At 38.3% G+C, this 20326-nt stretch overlaps 1 protein-coding gene across 4 annotated transcripts in view; it reads right to left on the bottom strand.

Annotated features, from left to right (window-relative positions):
- Positions 1–20326, bottom strand: part of LOC124722968 (probable E3 ubiquitin-protein ligase HERC4) — a 226555-nt gene that overhangs the window by 157074 nt on the left and 49155 nt on the right. For all 4 annotated transcript variants that reach the window (XM_047248172.1, XM_047248237.1, XM_047248297.1 and 1 more), the window contains exons 6-9: positions 6484–6645; positions 5573–5724; positions 1261–1391; positions 891–1140 (exon numbers count right to left, since the gene is read on the bottom strand). In XM_047248172.1, coding sequence (XP_047104128.1) covers positions 891–1140; positions 1261–1391; positions 5573–5724; positions 6484–6645 — 695 coding nt within the window. The remainder of the gene's footprint in view (positions 1–890; positions 1141–1260; positions 1392–5572; positions 5725–6483; positions 6646–20326) is intronic.

Raw genomic sequence — 20326 nt, forward strand, 5'->3', positions numbered from 1 at the left:
TCAGTGAAGAACTACTTATTATATAGGTGTCTTTAAGAATGGTGGGAAATTTTGTATCATGTATACACATGTCAATTTTTTGTGGAGAAATCTTGTTGCAGACTCATGAAGTCTGGAAAAATGGGAAAGAAAACTGTTACACATTATAAATTCTGAATCCTTGGGACCTACTTTTTCAACCCCCATGGAAAAAACAGAGCACATATTATAGAGCCCATAAGACACAATAAATGTACTTGAACCACAAAAATCAAACTTTTTTTCATGAGTGGAAGACTTTTTGATGCATTAACAGAGAATATTATTGTAGACAAACACTACATTTCACGTTTATCACGAGGCATTTGTCCTGCGTTGCTCATTGCTGTTATTAGCACACTATCGGTTTTTGTATCTTCAGTTTAAGCATGTGGTTAACCATTCATGATTTTTTTTCAAAATAAACATATATATTAGGAAAGTGATTCCTAGACCCAGCTGAGTGTTATAGAAATATCAAATTCTGTTTCTGACTCAGAAGGCTGCTAAATGTCATTTTTAACTGTGCAATTACGGTACATGAAAACTATTTATTGTACAGTGTTTTGTAGCTGCTACACGAATACTAGCACGTTAGAAATCTTTTGTTTATTCTGTATGTATCTAATTAATTTACAAGGAATATTACAGATAAAATATAAGTTGTGTCTCCTACGAAACCTGTGTCACTTTACAGGACTTATACAAAAAAGTACCGTACTTTATTATTTCGTTTTGCACTATCCAGCACAGCAAATAAAACTCTCTAACCCAATTTCATCAGGATGTGCCATACAATTAGACCATTGGCTTATTAATTCTGTGTATAATCTAATCATAAGCACAGTAAAATGCAACACAAAAATTAATACCTGTTTTCTAGTAACTAAAGCAAAACAGTGGTCTCCACCAGCATATATCCTTTTCACAACACAATTCTGAGAATGTTGACTCTGTTCATGTGGCTCAATAATTGAAACTCCACTAGGTGACACCCAAGGTCCTAAAACAACTTGTGGAGTTGTAGCATTTAAGACAGCTTTTGTACCCAGCTGGCCAGCTCCACCAAGACCAAAAGCATAAACTCTTCCTCGTGATGGAACAAGTGCAAGTGTGTGCCTCCTGAAATGCAAGTGATAACTAAATTTACAAAAAATAAGAATGTTACACAGAGAGCAATATTACAGTGCAATTAATTAGTTTCAAGAAGTACTGATTTCTTATCACTATACTGCAATGTACCTTCCACAAGTAACTTGAGTAACTGTACTACCCATCAATTCCATTACTTTCCGTGGTAGAATTTCATTACAAGTGGAACCATGACCTAACTGACCGTATGTTCCAGAGCCACAAGTAAAAACGCCTCCGTCCTGCAAGTACAGCCTTGGTATTATTTTGAAAATCATAATATATAATTTAAGGCATGAAGTACACATTCCTATAATTAGAGTCAATTACTAAATTTTTACAAGTTAAAAAAATTACATTTCATAGGTATGATGAAGAGGTGGAAAACGGCAAAAATCGACATTCAAATAAATGAAAATAAAAGAACAATATGGAAAGGTTGAACAGCTACTCACCACATATAGAAGGAGTTAAGACACAATGAAAAGGAATACTAGTAATAGATCTACTTCTATGGAAGAACAAACACTGTCCGCAAATCAAACATTTCTCATTGTACCCGTCTGTGACTCAACACATCCTCGATGCGGTGAGTAGCAATCTGTCCTCTACATAGCGTTGTTATTGCATCATTGTTTAAATAAAAAAGAACATGCATACTTTGTAGGTAACAAACTATACACACACACACACACACACACACACACACACACACACACACACACTTGTAAGATTTTCTTGGGTATAAATGCTTAACATGTTGTTGTGGTCTTCAGTCCTGACTGGTTTGATGTAGCTCTCCATGCTACTCTATCCTGAGCAAGCCTCTTCATCGTCAATTAACTACTACAACCTACATCCTTCAGAATCTGCTTAGTGTATTTACCTCTTGGTCTCCCTCTTCGATCTTTACCCTCGACACTTCCCTCCAATACCAAATTGGTGATCCCTTGATACCTCAGAACACGTCCTGCCAACTGATCCCTTCTACTAGTCAAGTTGTGACACAAATTCCTCTTCTCCCCAATTATACCAGTACCTCCTCATTAGTTACGTGATCTACCCATCTAATCTTCAGCATTCTTCTGTAGCACCACACTTTGAAAGCTTCTATTATCTTCTTGTCCAAACTAGTTATTGGTCATGTTTCACTTCCATACTTGGCTATACTCTATACAAATACTTTTAGAAAGGACTTCCTGACACTTAAACCTACACTCGATGTTCACAAATTTCTCTCCTTCAGAAACGCTTTCCTTGCCATAGCCAGTCGACTTTTTATATCCTCCCTGCTTTGACAGTCATCAGTTATTTTACTTCCCAAATAGCAAAATTCATTTACTACTTTAAGTGTCTCATTTCCTAATCTAATTCCCTCGGCATCACCTGATTTAATTCGACAATATTCCATTATTCTCGTTTTGCTTTTGTTGATGTTCGTCTTATATCCTTATAAATATATAAAATTTTTATAAATTATATAAATGCTTAACATACTGATGGGAAAAATGGAGGTGGGAGGAGGCAGGCGGGCTTGAGGGAGTTGAAGGAAATCAAGGTGTCAAAATAATCTATAGCTTCTAGAGGGAATTTTTCAACCTACAACAGGGTGTGCACTAGTTTGCGACTTTCTGGCAGATTAAAACTGTGTGCTGCAATGGGACTGGAATCCAAAATCTTACCTATCATGAACATTTCCGTTATTGATTGAGCTGTCCAGGTACAACTGACTACTCGCCCTCATGACCTCACTTCTGACGTAGTATCTCCTACTTTCCAAACTTCGCATAAGCTCACCAGCATACCTTACTGAACAAGTACTCTGGAAGAAATGATACTGTTAAATGCTCAGCCAGCAAAGTACGCAGGAGAGCTTCCACGAAACATGGAAAAGCAGTAAAAACCAAAGCTCTGAAGGCGGGTCATAGCCATGTCTGGATAGCTCAATTGGTAACATCTTTACCCGCAAAATGCAAGGGTCCTGGTTTGAATGCTGGTCAAGTAAACAATTTCAATCTGCCAGGAAGTTTCAATATGTATCTTCAATATTAGAAAAAGGACAGAAGCTATGCATTGTAAAGCTGACCCACTGATTAGCAGGCAGCTACAACGAAATGACTATTATACATTATAGTTTTTGACAAAAGCCTTCTTCAGCAAAGAAACAACACACACACATTCACACAAGCACCCACATCTCAAGCACACATGATGCCTGTCTCTGGCAGCTCAAACAAGAATGCAACTGTCATATGAACAGCAATCTGGAGTGGGGCAGGGAAGGGGGAGGAATAGCAGGGTACGGGTGTGGGAGAAGGAACAATAATGCCTAACAGGGCACACAGGGACTAGAGACAGCCAGGTGCAATGCTGAGGGGTGGGGTGTGGGAATGGGGATCAGAGACAGAGAGAAGCAGGGAAGGGAAAGGATGGGTGGGCACAATGGTAGAGGGCAGCACACAAAGATGGTGAGGGAATGCGAAAAGAGGTGACAGAGCGAGGGGTTGTAAACTGTTGGGTGAAGAAAGTGAGGATAGTAGGTTACAATAGGCTGAGGCCAGGATAATTTCGAGAGCGGAGATACGGATACCTCCCATCTGTGCAGTTGAGAAAAGCTGGAGATGGTGGAGGAGGGGGGATCCAGATGATATGAGTTGTGAAGCAGTTGTTGTTAAATATGTATCTTGTAAGTTTTCCACTTTCAGCAACAATTTTCTCTTGTTCTACATTGCCTTCATTTCTTGTAGTACTCTATGAACATAATCCTTTGGAAGTCCAACAGTGTTATCCCTGAGATATTCTGTTCTGTCCATTTCTGCTCTCTTTCATTTGGCAAATAAACATCCAGTTCCAAGACCTAATGAATTTAGTAAATTTTTTTTTTTTTATTCCACAGCACGCTTATAATACTGTCTCAACACGAATCACACCATCAGATTAAAGCAGTCATGTCAAAAACCAACTCTGCTGTAATTTCTGCACAGCATTTTATGTGGGTATGACCATTAACCAGCAGTCCACACAAATGAATTCCACTGCCAAATTGTGGCCTAGAGCAGAGTTGACCACCTAGAAGTGACCACACAGCGGAACCCAACATGCTCAATTTCGATAGCTACTTCATAATCCACACCATATGTATCATTCTCCCACACCCCTCCCATGAACACCATCTTCTCTGAGTTAAGTGGATTGGAATTATCCTTGTGACACGCCCCTCAACACCTTAACCTTCCTGGCCTCTACCAGCTCCTTACCGATACCCTCCTACACGCTTGCTCCAGTACCCTGATTTAACTCATCCTGCACCCACATCCTCTTCTCTGTAGTCTCCTTCCTCTGTTCTTGTCTTGCCTCCAAATAACTCCTCCATGTCACTGAGGGCTGTACAGAACTCCAACTGTCTGTGGTCAGAATGAGATTGTTGGTGCCCATGAACATGTCACCCCTCCCTTCCAGCTTTCAGGCAGACTTCTCCAATCCTCTCTCCTGCTCCCCACCTCCTTCTGCATGTCTACTAGAATGTATTCATCTAAAAGCTAAAAAAGTTTTCATGTGAAGCAATGAATAAAACTGTGAGCTCTGTTACACAAAGTTATTGGTGTTATTTGTTGTTTCACATTCATACATACATACATACATTCATTAGCTGCTGTCCAACCATCCATTTGCTGATGAATATTCAGATACTCAGAAAGGGGGGGGGGGGGGGGAGATGTGTTCAATCCTGCTTGTTTTCTTTTGACAACTTAGTAACTCTACTATTTTGTGATTTGTTTCCTCAACTCCTTAAATTAGTTACATTCTACCAGAAGTTTCTACTGATTTATGTAATAATAAAGTAGTTCACAAGTACCTCTTGTGACAGTAACTGGTCATTAGTAAACTTTACACAAGTAGCCTGCAGTTGCTGCTTCAACCATTTGATATGTGATATGACTTGTTCCACACCCCAAAAGACTATCCTTTTGATGAGACGAGTGAACAGATGAATGGACAGTTGTTCAAAGAGCTCAAAGCACTGAATGCTGTTTGTCAGTACAGACTAAGTATTTTGAAGAATACAGCAACTTCCTGTTTAACTGCATTTTACACATCACTTCATGTAGAAGATTCCGAAAGGGTGACGGCTTTATACATCCACCTGTTCAATTTAGATGAGAAGACAATGTGACCAACAAACAATTTCTGGAAGCTTTACTTTCTCTCAGTGTGGTGCTTACACCTACATTACACAATGTTAATTTATAAATAATGTATTGCAATTATAGTCAACAACAATTTCAATCTCTCATGGATTCTGTGGGAAAGCTCAATCAGTGCTATAAAGTTTTTGCCACTCAACGTAATCAAGCTGTCCAATATCTGAACTGTTGCTATGAAAACTATTCTCAGCAACTGAGCAGAAGTTTTCAAAACTTACCTTTGTTAAAAAGACAGAGAAATCCTCTCCACATGCTATATACTTTACTTTCGCAGAGCGCAATGTTTTCAGCTGTGTTGGATACAATTTATTGATATCGTCATTTAAACCAAGTTGACCAAAAACATTTTTTCCCCACCCATACACAGCCCCTGGAAAAGGACAGTGCAGAAATGTATAAGTAAAGAGCAATAACAGCACCAAAACATTTTCATGTACAGTGGACACAGTCTATTATGAAACAAGTTCCTTTCCTTGTGCTGAACACTTAACTAAGGTCCTGCTCAGTAACCATTAATTTTGTTTCTCAGTGCATGATAATGCTGGCTGGATGAAGATATATCTGCCAACCATAATTAGCAGCATTAAATTAGTTATCTCTGAATAAATATATGTATTAAAATGGACATCTCTAGGTGTTAAATCTCAATAAGTTAAACTGAAACCTGACAATCTGACTACTGCTCTTAAAGCGTGATCTACCAACCAAATAAAAATATCTGGAGCAGTCCTTAAAAATGCACAAGGCTTTAAAATGCAGACGAATCACTAATTTTCACAATTTTCTAAAATTCCTTCATCACCATCACAGTAAAGCTGGAGAACAGAAAGAAGCGTGGTGAAGGTCTTTATATACGGTCTTGTACATAAGAATAATTATTACTCATGTTTTCCAATGCCTTTGCTTCTTAAGTGTGAGTTTCCCCAGTCATTTGCACGTCTCCTCCTTGTATCATGTATCAAATGACTGTTACAGCCCTTATGAGATGAAATACATAAAAATGACATACAGTACCACTAAAATTTTGTCAGGCTCTAGACTTAAAAAATTCTTCACACTGAAATAGTACTTAAACTAAGTGTAAAGAAAAGCCTTTTTCCACAGAAATCAGGATATTACACAAACATACCTGACTTTGAAACAGCAAAACTGTGATTTCCACCACATGCAATAATGGCAATAGGAATTCCCATTAATGATCTTACCAAACAAGGTCTTGTTTCTTTGGAAACACTTGATCCAAGACCGAGCTGGCCGTATTCATTACAACCCCAGGCATAGAGTTCACCATCTGTGTAATAGGGGAAAAGTAAATCAGAAATATAGAAAGTAAAACCAAAATATTTCTGTGACACACTAAACAAACACATAATAATGACATTAGCAAATATTCCTTTCCTAAAAAGCAAAACACGATGATTACATATTGGTCTTTGATACCTATCTCCTCCATCCTGATATGAACTTGTTTCCTGCTCCTTATAAAAAATACTGTGTAATTTTTACATTTGAGTGTGTGACATGAATGTTGTTCTGCACTATTCACAGACTTAGGTGTGTAATAGTAGCAGATGGACAAGTGATAGATACAGAGTGTAAATGAACAAATAGTGTATGATGGAAGCTACAGATTGAGTGTGGCAATACAACAACAGGGCACACACACACACACACACACACACACACACACACACACACACACACACACACACACACACACATATATATATATATATATATATATATATATATATATAATAGAGGGAAACATTCCACGTGGGAAAAATATATAAACCCCAAAAGTGCCCCACTTGTGACAGGATACTTTCCGGGACTGGATCAGATTCTGAATGTGGCTCTCCAGCAGGGATACGACTTCCTCAAATCCTGCCCTGAAATGAGATCCATCCTTCATGAAATCCTCCCCACTCCACCAAGAGTGTCTTTCCGCCGTCCACCTAACCTTCGCAACCTCTTAGTTCATCCCTATGAAATCCCCAAACCACCTTCCCTACCCTCTGGCTCCTACCCCTGTAACCGCCCCCGGTGTAAAACCTGTCCCATGCACCCTCCCACCACCACCTATTCCAGTCCTGTAACCCGGAAGGTGTACACGATCAAAGGCAGAGCCACGTGTGAAAGCACCCACGTGATTTACCAACTGACCTGCCTACACTGTGAAGCGTTCTATGTGGGAATGACCAGCAACAAACTGTCCATTCGCATGAATGGACACAGGCAGACAGTGTTTGTTGGTAATGAGGATCACCCTGTGGCTAAACATGCCTTGGTGCACGGCCAGCACATCTTGGCACAGTGTTACACCGTCCGGGTTATCTGGATACTTCCCACTAACACCAACCTGTCAGAACTCCGGAGATGGGAACTTGCCCTTCAGCATATCCTTTCTTCTCGCTATCCGCCAGGCCTCAATCTCCGCTAATTTCTAATTTCAATTTGCCGCCGCTCATACCTCACCTGTCTTTCAACTTCATCTTTGCCTCTGTACATCCGCCCCGACTGACATCTCTGCCCAAACTCTTTGCCTTACAAATGTCTGCTTGTGTCTGTGTATGTGTGGATGGATATGTGTGTGTGTGCGAGTTTATACCTGTCCTTTTTTCCCCCTAAGGTAAGTCTTTCCGCTCCCGGGATTGGAATGACTCCTTACCCTCTCCCTTAAAACCCATATCCTTTTGTCTTTCCATCTCCTTCCCTCTTTCCTGACGAGGCAACCATTGGTTGCGAAAGCTAGAATTTTGTGTGTATGTTTGTGTGTCTATCGACCTGCCAGCGCTTTTGTTTGGTATATATATATATATATATATATATATATATATATATATATAAAAACAAAGATGAGGTGACTTACCGAATAAAAGCGCTGGCAGGTCGATAGACACACAAACATACACACAAAATTCAAGCTTTCGCAACAAACTGTTGCGAAAGCTTGAATTTGGTGTGAATGTTTGTGTTTGTTTGTGTGTCTATCGACCTGCCAGCGCTTTTATTCGGTAAGTCACCTCATCTTTGTTTTTATATATAATTTTTCCCACGTGGAATGTTTCCTTCCATTATATATATATATATATATATATTACAGTCAATAACACACACAGCCTACACTAAGGAGATACAGCAATATTGGTGTGAGCCAAGGTTTGGTTGAGGAGGGGGAAAAAGAAACAAGAGTAAAGGAAAATCACAATGGAAGAAGAAGAGCTGTGCATCATAGTACTGACTATTTGAAGTATCTTCACCAACAACAAATACTGGTGCTAACTGCACAAGATGTCCACAGCTAGGGGGTGGGGTAAACATAGACCCTCCAAAAAGCAGTGCAGGTAGTCTTTAACTGATGGGCACAGACATTGCATGTGTGAACTCAGGTGTTGTTGTTGTTGTGGTCTTCAGTCCTGAGACTGGTTTGATGCAGCTCTCCATGCTACTCTATCCTGTGCAAGCTTTTTCATCTCCCAATACCTACTGCAACCTACATCCTTCTGAATTTGCTTAGTGTATTCATCTCTTGGTCTCCCCCTACGATTTTTACCCTCCACGCTGCCCTCCAATACTAAATTGGTGATCCCTTGATGCCTCAGAACATGTCCTACCAACCGATCCCTTCTTCTGGTCAAGTTGTGCCACAAACTTCTCTTCTCCCCAATCCTATTCAATACTTCCTCATTAGTTATGTGATCTACCCATCTAATCTTCAGCATTCTTCTGTAGCACCACATTTCGAAAGCTTCCATTCTCTTCTTGTCCAAACTATTTATCGTCCATGTTTCACTTCCATACATGGCTACACTCCATACGAATACTTTCAGAAATGACTTCCTGACACTTAAATCAATACTGGATGTTAACAAATTTCTCTTCTTCAGAAACGCTTTCCTTGCCATTGCCAGCCTACATTTTATATCCTCTCTACTTCGACCATCATCAGTTATTTTGCTCCCCAAATAGCAAAACTCCTTTACTACTTTAAGTGTCTCATTTCCTAATCTAATTCCCTCAGCATCACCCGACTTAATTAGACTACATTCCATTATCCTTGTTTTGCTTTTGTTGATGTTCATCTTATATCCTCCTTTCAAGACACTGTCCATTCCATTCAACTGCTCTTCCAAGTCCTTTGCTGTCTCTGACAGAATTACAATGTCATCGGCGAACCTCAAAGTTTTTATTTTTTCTCCATGAATTTTAATACCTACTCCAAATTTTTCTTTTGTTTCCTTTACTGCTTGCTCAATATACAGATTGAACAACATCGGGGACAGGCTACAACCCTGTCTTACTCCCTTCCCAACCACTGCTTCCCTTTCATGTCCCTCGACTCTTAGAACTGCCATCTGGTTTCTGTACAAATTGTAAATAGCCTTTCGCTCCCTGTATTTTACCCCTGCCACCTTTAGAATTTGAAAGAGAGTATTCCAGTCAACATTGTCAAAAGCTTTCTCTAAGTCTACAAATGCTAGAAACGTAGGTTTGCCTTTCCTTAATCTTTCTTCTAAGATAAGTCGTAAGGTCAGTATTGCCTCACGTGTTCCAGTGTTTCTACGGAATCCAAACTGATCTTCCCCGAGGTTGGCTTCTACTAGTTTTTCCATTCGTCTGTAAAGAATTCGTGTTAGTATTTTGCAGCTGTGACTTATTAAGCTGATAGTTCGGTAATTTTCACATCTGTCAACACCTGCTTTCTTTGGGATTGGAATTATTATATTCTTCTTGAAGTCTGAGGGTATTTCGCCTGTTTCATACATCTTGCTCACCAGATGGTAGAGTTTTGTCAGGACTGGCTCTCCCACGGCCGTCAGTAGTTCCAATGGAATATTGTCTACTCCGGAGGCCTTGTTTCGACTCAGGTCTTTCAGTGCTCTGTCAAACTCTTCACGCAGTATCGTATCTCCAATTTCATCTTCATCTACATCCTTTTCCATTTCCATAATATTGTCCTCAAGTACATCGCCCTTGTATAGACCCTCTATATACTTCTTCCACCTTTCTGCTTTCCCTTCTTTGCTTAGAACTGGGTTTCCATCTGAACTCTTGATATTCATACAAGTCGTTCTCTTATCTCCAAAGGTCTCTTTAATTTTCCTGTAGGCGGTATCTATCCTACCCCTAGTGAGATAGGCCTCTACATCCTTACATTTGTCCTCTAGCCATTCCTGCTTAGCCATTTTGCACTTCCTGTCGATCTCATTTTTGAGACGTTTGTATTCCTTTTTGCCTGTTTCACTTACTGCATTTTTATATTTTCTCCTTTCATCAATTAAATTCAATATTTCTTCTGTTACCCAAGGATTTCTACTAGCCCTCGTCTTTATACCTACTTGATCCTCTGCTGCCTTCACTACTTCATCCCTCAAAGCTACCCATTCTTCTTCTACTGTATTTATTTCCCCCATTCCTGTCAATTGCTCCCTTATGCTCTCCCTGAATCTCTGTACAACCTCTGGTTCTTTTAGTTTATCCAGGTCCCATCTCCTTAAATTCCCACCTTTTTGCAGTTTCTTCAGTTTTAATCTACAGGTCATAACCAATAGATTGTGGTCAGAGTCCACATCTGCCCCTGGAAATGTCTTACAATTTAAAACCTGGTTCCTAAATCTCTGTCTTACCATTATATAATCTATCTGATACCTTTTAGTATCTCCAGGGTTCTTCCATGTATACAACCTTCTTTCATGATTCTTGAACCAAGTGTTAGCTATGATTATGTTGTGCTCTGTGCAAAATTCTACCAGGCGGCTTCCTCTTTCATTTCTGTCCCCCAATCCATATTCACCTACTATGTTTCCTTCTCTCCCTTTTCCTACACTCGAATTCCAGTCACCCATGACTATTAAATTTTCGTCTCCCTTCACAATCTGAATAATTTCTTTTATTTCATCATACATTTCTTCAATTTCTTCGTCATCTGCAGAGCTAGTTGGCATATAAACTTGTACTACTGTAGTAGGTGTGGGCTTCGTATCTATCTTGGCCACAATAATGCGTTCACTATGCTGTTTGTAGTAGCTTACCCGCATTCCTATTTTCCTATTCATTATTAAACCTACTCCTGCATTACCCCTATTTGATTTTGTGTTTATAACCCTGTAGTCACCTGACCAGAAGTCTTGTTCCTCCTGCCACCGAACTTCACTAATTCCCACTATATCTAACTTCAACCTATCCATTTCCCTTTTTAAATTTTCTAACCTACCTGCCCGATTAAGGGATCTGACATTCCACGCTCCGATCCGTAGAATGCCAGTTTTCTTTCTCCTGACGACGACATCCTCCTGAGTAGTCCCCGCCCGGAGATCCGAATGGGGGACTATTTTACCTCCGGAATATTTTACCCAAGAGGACGCCATCATCATGTAATCATACAGTAAAGCTGCATGCCCTCGGGAAAAATTACGGCTGTAGTTTCCCCTTGCTTTCAGCCGTTCGCAGTACCAGCACAGCAAGGCCATTTTGGTTATTGTTACAAGGCCAGATCAGTCAATCATCCAGACTGTTGCCCTTGCAACTACTGAAAAGGCTGCTGCCCCTCTTCAGGGATCACACATTTGTCTGGCCTCTCAACAGATACCCCTCCGTTGTGGTTGCACCTACGGTACGGCTATCTGTATCGCTGAGGCACGCAAGCCTCCCCACCAACGGCAAGGTCCATGGTTCATGGGGGGGAACTCAGGTGTATACTATATTATTATTGAAAATATACAATGGAGAGACCTAGAAAGAGATTGCCACATGCAAGCTACATAAATAATACAAACATAAAGGCTTCACTACTCTGTTACAATAAACTAATGAGAGGAATAGTGGTTGCTGGAACAACTTATTCCAAACATGCTGGATCCATGCATTATTACACTTTATAATGAGCCACACATACAATAAAAAATAAAAAAAGTCTTGCTTTTCACAAAATAAAGTATAAATTTATGATAAAGTGAAAAAATTCCTCAATGAAAGAAGATATAATCAGGTAAAAACCATTGTATGTTGTTAATGCAACTAAACTTACGTTTGCGTGTGTGTACATTCTATCTCTGATGAAGGCCTTGTTAGCCGAGAGCTCATTTTCTGACAATCTTTTTGTTGTGCCTATCTGTGACTCAGCATCTCTGCTATATGGTGAGTAGCAACTATCCTTTTCATGATATTAACACTAATAAATGCTTTCACACAGTAATTTTATGCACTGAAACATTAAAGTTGATGTATTTGATTCCTAACAAATCTACTCCGAGCGAAAATTCAAGTAATCTTGTGGGATTTCATTGACATTATGAAATTAATAATCATCATGTCACCTGCAAAGAAACTCTCTAATCCTTTTATGAGTAATGGAAACTACTGTTCCCATTTTTTGTTTTCGCAGTAAGTTCAGTGGCAATCACAGTGTTCCCATTTCCAGCTTGTGCTGCCATCTCTGTTATCATGTGATAATTGCATGTAGTTTATCCACTGGCATGCAGAAGCTATTGTATGTCTACATCTTTAGTCAATCAATGCAGAGGCGTCATTTCTGAGTGAAATGGTGCCATTATTTTGACCACAACCACTTTTTTATATTCTGTGCTTTTCTTATGTGTCTGAGGTGACTACTGTTACATTTTTCTACTTTTGTATTTAGCAAGGAGGCAGTATATGTCTGCAACTTTTCTTTGTAAACCACTGAAATACTACAACGTAAGTTAGTGGGAACTATTTATCACAATACACTGTGTGTGATGTGTAAGTAGCGTGGCTGTGAAATTGGGACTGTATTTATTGTATCTTTCTCATTGTTCAAAATGCCTGGACTGACACTACAAGGCACACTGCGAGTTTTGCACTCCTTACCACACAATGCAGAAGATTCAGATCTTGCTGCTGACAACAATTCTGATGAAGGCATTGATTCATTTTGAATGAAATTATTGATAACATTATTGTACCAAGTGATGATAAGATTTCAATTTGACAACAGAAGCGGGTGAAATTGAAAAAATGTCTCCTTGCCATGCTGGTATATCTAACTAAACTCCAATAAGGGCTGCGTCCATATTTTCTCACAGTGTTAATACAAGGAGTGAGGATGTTTCTTACTCTAAAAATCTTCCAGTGAAATTAAAAGAAAGCCCAGAAAATCAGTCTGATAACAAAATAATATATTTTCAGTCTTTATTTACAGAAGATCTATTGCTACACATTTGCAATCAGATGAATCTATATGCAAAACAAGGAAGATGTTTAGTGAAGTCAGAGAGGAAACAAGTAAAGTAACTTCTGGCTGGCAGGACATTATCATTCCTGAGCTAAAATCTTTTATTTGAACGCTTATTTTGATGGATATACATCAACTTCCACAATTTGGAAATCGCTGAAGTAGTGTCCTGTTCTTGGTGTATCTTCTCTCTTATCAGTGGTGACAAAGCACTGATACAAAGATACTGTTGAAAATCTGCATGGCAATGACAACAGCATGTGTGTCAGAAAGGGATGACCAGGATAACAAGCTGCTCAAAATCCGACCTGTCATCAGTGCTATAACAAAGAAGCTGTGTTAAGTGTACAAACCTCCTTTTTTGACATTTCACAAAAGTATGGTGTCTTTCAAAGGACATTCAACAATAAAACAATGTATGCCAATGAAAGCAGTCAAGTGTGGCAGCAGTACATGGTGCTTAGCTCATGCAATGACTGGGTGCATAATTAACTATGACATCTACACTGGAAAAGAAGACAAATATGATGTATCTGAATTTTCACTGGGTGAACACATAGTGTTTACCCTAACAGATACAATGGTTGGAAGTAAAAGGTTGGTAACATCCAATAATTATTTTACAATGTATCAAATAATGGAAGCCTACAGTCTCATGGACTTTATGGCATTGCTACTGTTCACTCCAACAAAAAGGATCTGCCAGCCATGCTGAAAAAAATTCAAAACTTAGCAGAGGAGGCTAGGAATTTGCTGTAAGATCATGTGTTGCAGCAGTTAAGTGGCAGGATAGTAAACTTGTGTGTATATTATCAGATTATCTGAATACCAAAAACACAAATACCGTCTTCAGAACAAATACAGATGGTACTGGTAGTGAAATGTTCTGCCCTTAGCCTGTGGCAGAGTACAATCAAATAGTAGAAAAAGTTGATAGATTCAAACACCTGTGAGAACGGTATTCTGTAATTTGTTGTTCACTGAAGTGGTGGCACACAATGTTTTTCTTTTTAGAAGATTTGGCAGTTCCTACATCATACAGAAGCCTCAAAGGACAGAAGCAGACCAACTAACTTTTAGGTTACACCTGGAAGGCAGCTCATCTCTGGCATCTCAAGTCATAAGCGAAGAGGAAGACCTGTGTGTTTCCTGACACTGAAAAGAGGTGTGTCTGGAGTTCCAGATAAGCTCTTCTGCAGAAAGGTTGGGTCTCATTTGCCCACAAAAGGTGAAACAAACAGAGGATGCTGTGAATATAGCACAAAGAACAAATAAATGAGAAACAAAGAAAGAGAACAAAAGTAATGTGTAGCATCTGCCATGTGTCTTTGTGTATAGCACCATGTTTATCTAAGTTCCACAGTACATCATCTTAGTGAACTTGATGGACAACAGAAACCAATACATGAAAAATGTAATATTTAAGATGTTTTTTGTACTTCAAAATAAACACTTTTTTTCCCAACTGGAGTTGCTCCAGAGTTCGGCGGGAACAATAGTCCCCACTAATTTTTTTTATGTGTAATCTCCAGTTCAAAGAGACCAGTAATTCCCGCTAAATGTTTTTTGTAGCTATAGTGTAATCTCTCACTTTCAAGGTCTGAAATTGATTTTATGAGTGCCAATAAAATACTCATAAGAAATCCACAGTTTCTGTAAATAATTTGGTCACAAAAGGATTAATGCAAATTGGAAGAGATGTACATCTTGTTTTGCAGATAAACTGACTCACTGACTGACTGACTGTGACTCACACAAAAGCTTCAATTATTACACTGCTGAAGCCCACTTTTAGTAATTACTTGAAAATGAAACATGACTCAGGAATCATTATAGGAATGAATGATTTTACATCATTTTGCCACATTTATACTTTTATAAAAAAATATTTAAAACTGTTATGGCATATTCTGCGTCACGTCTCGGGTTAACTTATAGTTCTTCGGTACATCATTTTATTGTCTCTGGCAAAGTTGCCTCTTTGTTAACCATAATTTCTTACTTGTAAGAAAAGGAACATGAATAAAAACACAAAAAATAACTTAAATCTAGAAAAGAAGCACCACAACCGGCAGAGTTTAAAAAGAATGGGTTTTCTATTATTATGATTATTTCTTTCCTTTCTCAGACATTATGTCTGGTTAAAAATGGAAAGTGACACGGACCTTGATCAAGCGTCACTTCCTTTTAACTGTACGGTATATGTTACATTGCATTTAGGAACTTTCGGGTAATTGAATATGTATCAATAATTACAGATTTCTGTAGTTGTATATATAAGTTTGGATGTAGTTGCATTGCGTTGATGTACTGGTGGATGTTGTGTGGTATGACTCCTGTAGTTGATAGTATAATTGATATAATGTCAACTTTATCCTGATGCCACATGTCCTTGACTTTCTCAGCCAGTTGGATGTATTTTTCAATTTTTTCTCCTGTTTTCTGTTGTATATTTGTTGTACTGGGTATGGATATTTTGATTAGTTGTGTTAATTTCTTCTTTTTATTGGTGAGTATGATGTCAGGTTTGTTATGTGGTGTTGTTTTATCTGTTATAATGGTTCTGTTCCAGTATAATTTGTATTCATCATTCTCTAGTGCATTTTGTGGTGCATACTTGTATGTGGGAACGTGTTGTCTTATAAGTTTATGTTGTAAGGCAAGCTGTTGATGTATTATTTTTGCTACATTGTCATGTCTTCTGGGGAATTCTGTATTTGCTAGTATTGTACATCAGCTTGTGATGTGATCTACTGTTTCAATTTGTTGTTTGCAAAACCTGCATTTATCTGTTGTGGTATTGGGATCTTTAATAATATGCTTGCTGTAACATCTGGTGTTTATTGTTTGATCCTGTATTGCCATCATGAATACTTCCGTCTCACTGTATATATTGCCTTTTCTTAGCCATGTGTTGGATGCATCTTGATCGATGTGTGGCTGTGTTAGATGATACGGGTGCTTGCCATGTAGTGTTTTCTTTTTCCAATTTACTTTCTTCGTATCTGTTGATGTTATGTGATCTAAAGGGTTGTAGAAGTGGTTATGAAATTGCAGTGGTGTAGCTGATGTATTTATATGAGTGATTGCTTTGTGTATTTTGCAAGTTTCTGCTCGTTCTAGAAAGAATTTTCTTAAATTATCTACCTGTCCATAATGTAGGTTTTTTATGTCGATAAATCCCCTTCCTCCTTCCTTTCTGCTTAATGTGAATCTTTCTGTTGCTGAATGTATGTGATGTATTCTATATTTGTGGCATTGTGGTCGTGTAAGTGTATTGAGTCCTTCTAGGTCTGTGTTACTCCATTTCACTACTCCAAATGAGTAGGTCAATATTGGTATAGCATAAGTATTTATAGCTTTTGTCTTGTTTCTTGCTGTCAATTCTGTTTTCAGTATTTTTGTTAGTCTTTGTCTATATTTTTCTTTTAGTACTTCTTTAATATTTGTGTTATCTATTCCTATTTTTTGTCTGTATCCTAGATATTTATAGGCATCTGTTTTTTCCATCGCTTCTATGCAGTCGCTGTGGCTATCCAATATGTAATCTTCTTGTTTAGTGTGTTTTCCCTTGACTATGCTATTTTTCTTACATTTGTCTGTTCCAAAAGCCATATTTATATCATTGCTGAATAGTTCTGTTATCTTCAGTAATTGGTTGAGTTGTTGATTTGTTGCTGCCAGTAGTTTTGGATCATCCATGTATAGCAAATGTGTGATTTTGTGCGGGTATGTTCCAGTAATATTGTATCCATAATTTGTATTATTTAGCATGTTGGATAGTGGGTTCAGAGCAAGGCAGAACCAGAAAGGACTTAATGAGTTTCCTTGGTATATTCCACGCTTAATCTGTATTGGCTGTGATGTGATATTATTTGAATTTGTTTGGATATTAAATGTGGTTTTCCAATTTTTCATTACTATGTTTAGGAACCGTATCAATTTAGGATCTACTTTGTATATTTCCAATATTTGTAGTAACCATGAGTGGGGTACACTATCAAAAGCTTTTTCGTAATCAATGTATGCGTATTGTAGCGACCTTTGTTTAGTTTTAGCTCGATATGTCACCTCTGCATCCATTATCAGTTGCTCTTTACATCCTTGTGCTCCTTTGCAACAGCCTTTTTGTTCTTCATTTATAATTTTGTTCTGTGTTGTATGTGTCATTAATTCTGTGTAATGACTGAAGTTAATATTTTGTATATTGTTGGCAGGCATGTGATGGGGCGATATTTAGCTGGGTTTGCTGTGTCTGCTTGATCTTTAGGTTTCAGATAAGTTATTCCATGTGTAAATGTATCAGGGAATGTGTATGGGTCTGCAACGTAACAGTTACGTAAATAATTTAGTTAGATGTGAATGTGTTGAGGTGAACTTCTTTAGCCAGAAATTTCCTATTTTATCTTTTCCAGGGGCTTTCCAATTGTGAGTAGAATTAATTGCTTGGGTGACTTCATGTTGCAAAATTATCACTTCAGGCATTTGGGGTATCATCTTGTATGTATCTGTTTCTGCTTGTATCCACCGTGCATGCCTGTTATGTTGTACCGGGTTTGACCATATGTTGCTCCAGAAGTGTTCCATGTCTGTTATGTTTGGTGGATTGTCTATTTTAATGTGTGTTATCTATTGTCTGGTAAAATTTCTTTTGGTTTGTGTTGAATGTTTGATTTTGTTTCCTTCTATTTTCACTTTTTTTGTATCTTCTAAGTCGTTTGGCCAATGCTCGTATTTTCTGCTTCTTTTCATCTAATTGCTCTATCGCTTCTTGTTGTGAGATTTTACCTAACCTTTTTCATTTTTTTTCTGACATTTCATTTCTTATAAATTGTGTTAGCTGTCCGATGTCTTTTCTCAGTTTTTCTATTCTGATCTGTAGCCTGTGTTACCATGCTGGTTTTGTGGGTTTCTTCTGTGTGTTGGTTTGTAACGCGCGCGCGGGGCACACAATACTCATTAAAGCCTGTACTATGGTAAGTGAACGGGCGTCACCTTATGAGAAAGGATTTTCATATAGATATCGACCGCGTGTACCTGAATGGTGGCAAATCAGACTTACACTCATTCTGTAATAACAATGATACGCCAAGTAAGTCCGAAATGCAACTACACGTCAGGACAGACAAAAAGCAACACAGAAGATGCTATCAATTGGTTAATAATACGGTCGCCAGCCTAATTAGGCATTAACTGAGTTCCTTCCCTGTACAAGTTGGTGTATATTCATGCAAACCAACACATAGTAAAACTGCATAATATAGTAAAGTTTAGCAACCAGAAAATCTATTGAACTGGTAGTTTCACGTTCTGTACTGATATGGAAAAACCATACACTATAATGTATACTACCAAACTTCGTACTGTCTATTGATCTGATTCAAATCGGGCATAGGTTACCCTAGAAACAGCACTTTCGAGTCACACACACAATGTCAGTTTTGATAAAGATAAAACACTGATAAATTTTGGCTTTTATATGGACTTTAACTTTTGCTAGTCAAACCAATTTAGAGCACTTCAGAATTCAAATGAATAAAAAAAAGGGGAGGGGGACCCTGAAACTGTTATGATCACTGTATTAAAAAAATTCATTACTGAAATTATTATGCGCTCAAGATTTCCAGTATATGAGTTACTACTCTTTTTATCTTATTTCCTGCTCATTTAAATACCATTATATCTGTCTCGAAATAATTAACCTTCATTACTATATCAATATTAAAGTTATCTTTCAACTTCGTTAGACCTTCGTTATTCATTTACTGGTTCATTAACAAAACAGTTCTTTAAACACCATTCTAACACAGTTAGGTCTGCAAGTAATTATTCTTAACATAAAATTTAATTTTTCATTTCGGGACACTAGGATTGCACAACATTTGGAAAGGACCCTGTCTAGGTTAGTTGTGAGGATAATTAAATGATGGCGAAGTTCTGGTATAATTTTGGTTGTTATTGAATAGTTCACTCTCTGGTCCATATGAATGCAATACTGCTTGTATCGATGCGGCGGTTGGCGGGCAGTGAGATGGCGAGGCACAGAGCACACATACAACCACAGCTATGGCTCTTGACATATCGGCACTTCATTTCTTCATAGCGTCGCAATACTTTTCCATTTAGTGCCTATGGAATTTCGCCGTGCTGTGTGGGCGTTGGAACGGCATACCCGAGGCTCAGTGAAACTACGTCTTCCAGGAGAGCCCCCTCGCTCCAGAAGGTGTTGCTCAAACCAGTGACAAACTCCAACTACTACTGCTGAGCCCGTTGTGCCGTGCAGCGCCCGTGCGCATTTTCCCGCGCTCGCCTGCCATCCACCTTTTACCGCTCCCTTACAGACAGGGTATTCACCCGAGGTTTTGCATTCTACATATCCTAACACATTGCCTACATATGGACCAGACGCACAGTTACAATCTTAAACAACTTACAACAGTCTCAACATTTCTTACATTTCAATTCTATTACAATATTGCATGACATTTGACATAAACATTAATATTCACATTGAAATTTGTTTACAGTTTTATTAACACAATGACATGAAACAAAAAAGAAATGAAACAAAAAAGAAATGAAATCAGAACATCAATTACACTAATTTATCGAAGAACCAGATGGAAAAAAAATTTACTTATATGTACAATAGTACAGCGTCATCGTCGTTACAGGCTGGTTCTGATCTCTGCCTTGTGTGTATATTTAGTGTAGTATTATAGTGTATTATTATTATTATTATTATTATTATTATTAT

This window comes from Schistocerca piceifrons, chromosome 1 (genome assembly GCF_021461385.2).
Source record: "Schistocerca piceifrons isolate TAMUIC-IGC-003096 chromosome 1, iqSchPice1.1, whole genome shotgun sequence".
Taxonomy (NCBI): domain Eukaryota; kingdom Metazoa; phylum Arthropoda; class Insecta; order Orthoptera; family Acrididae; genus Schistocerca; species Schistocerca piceifrons.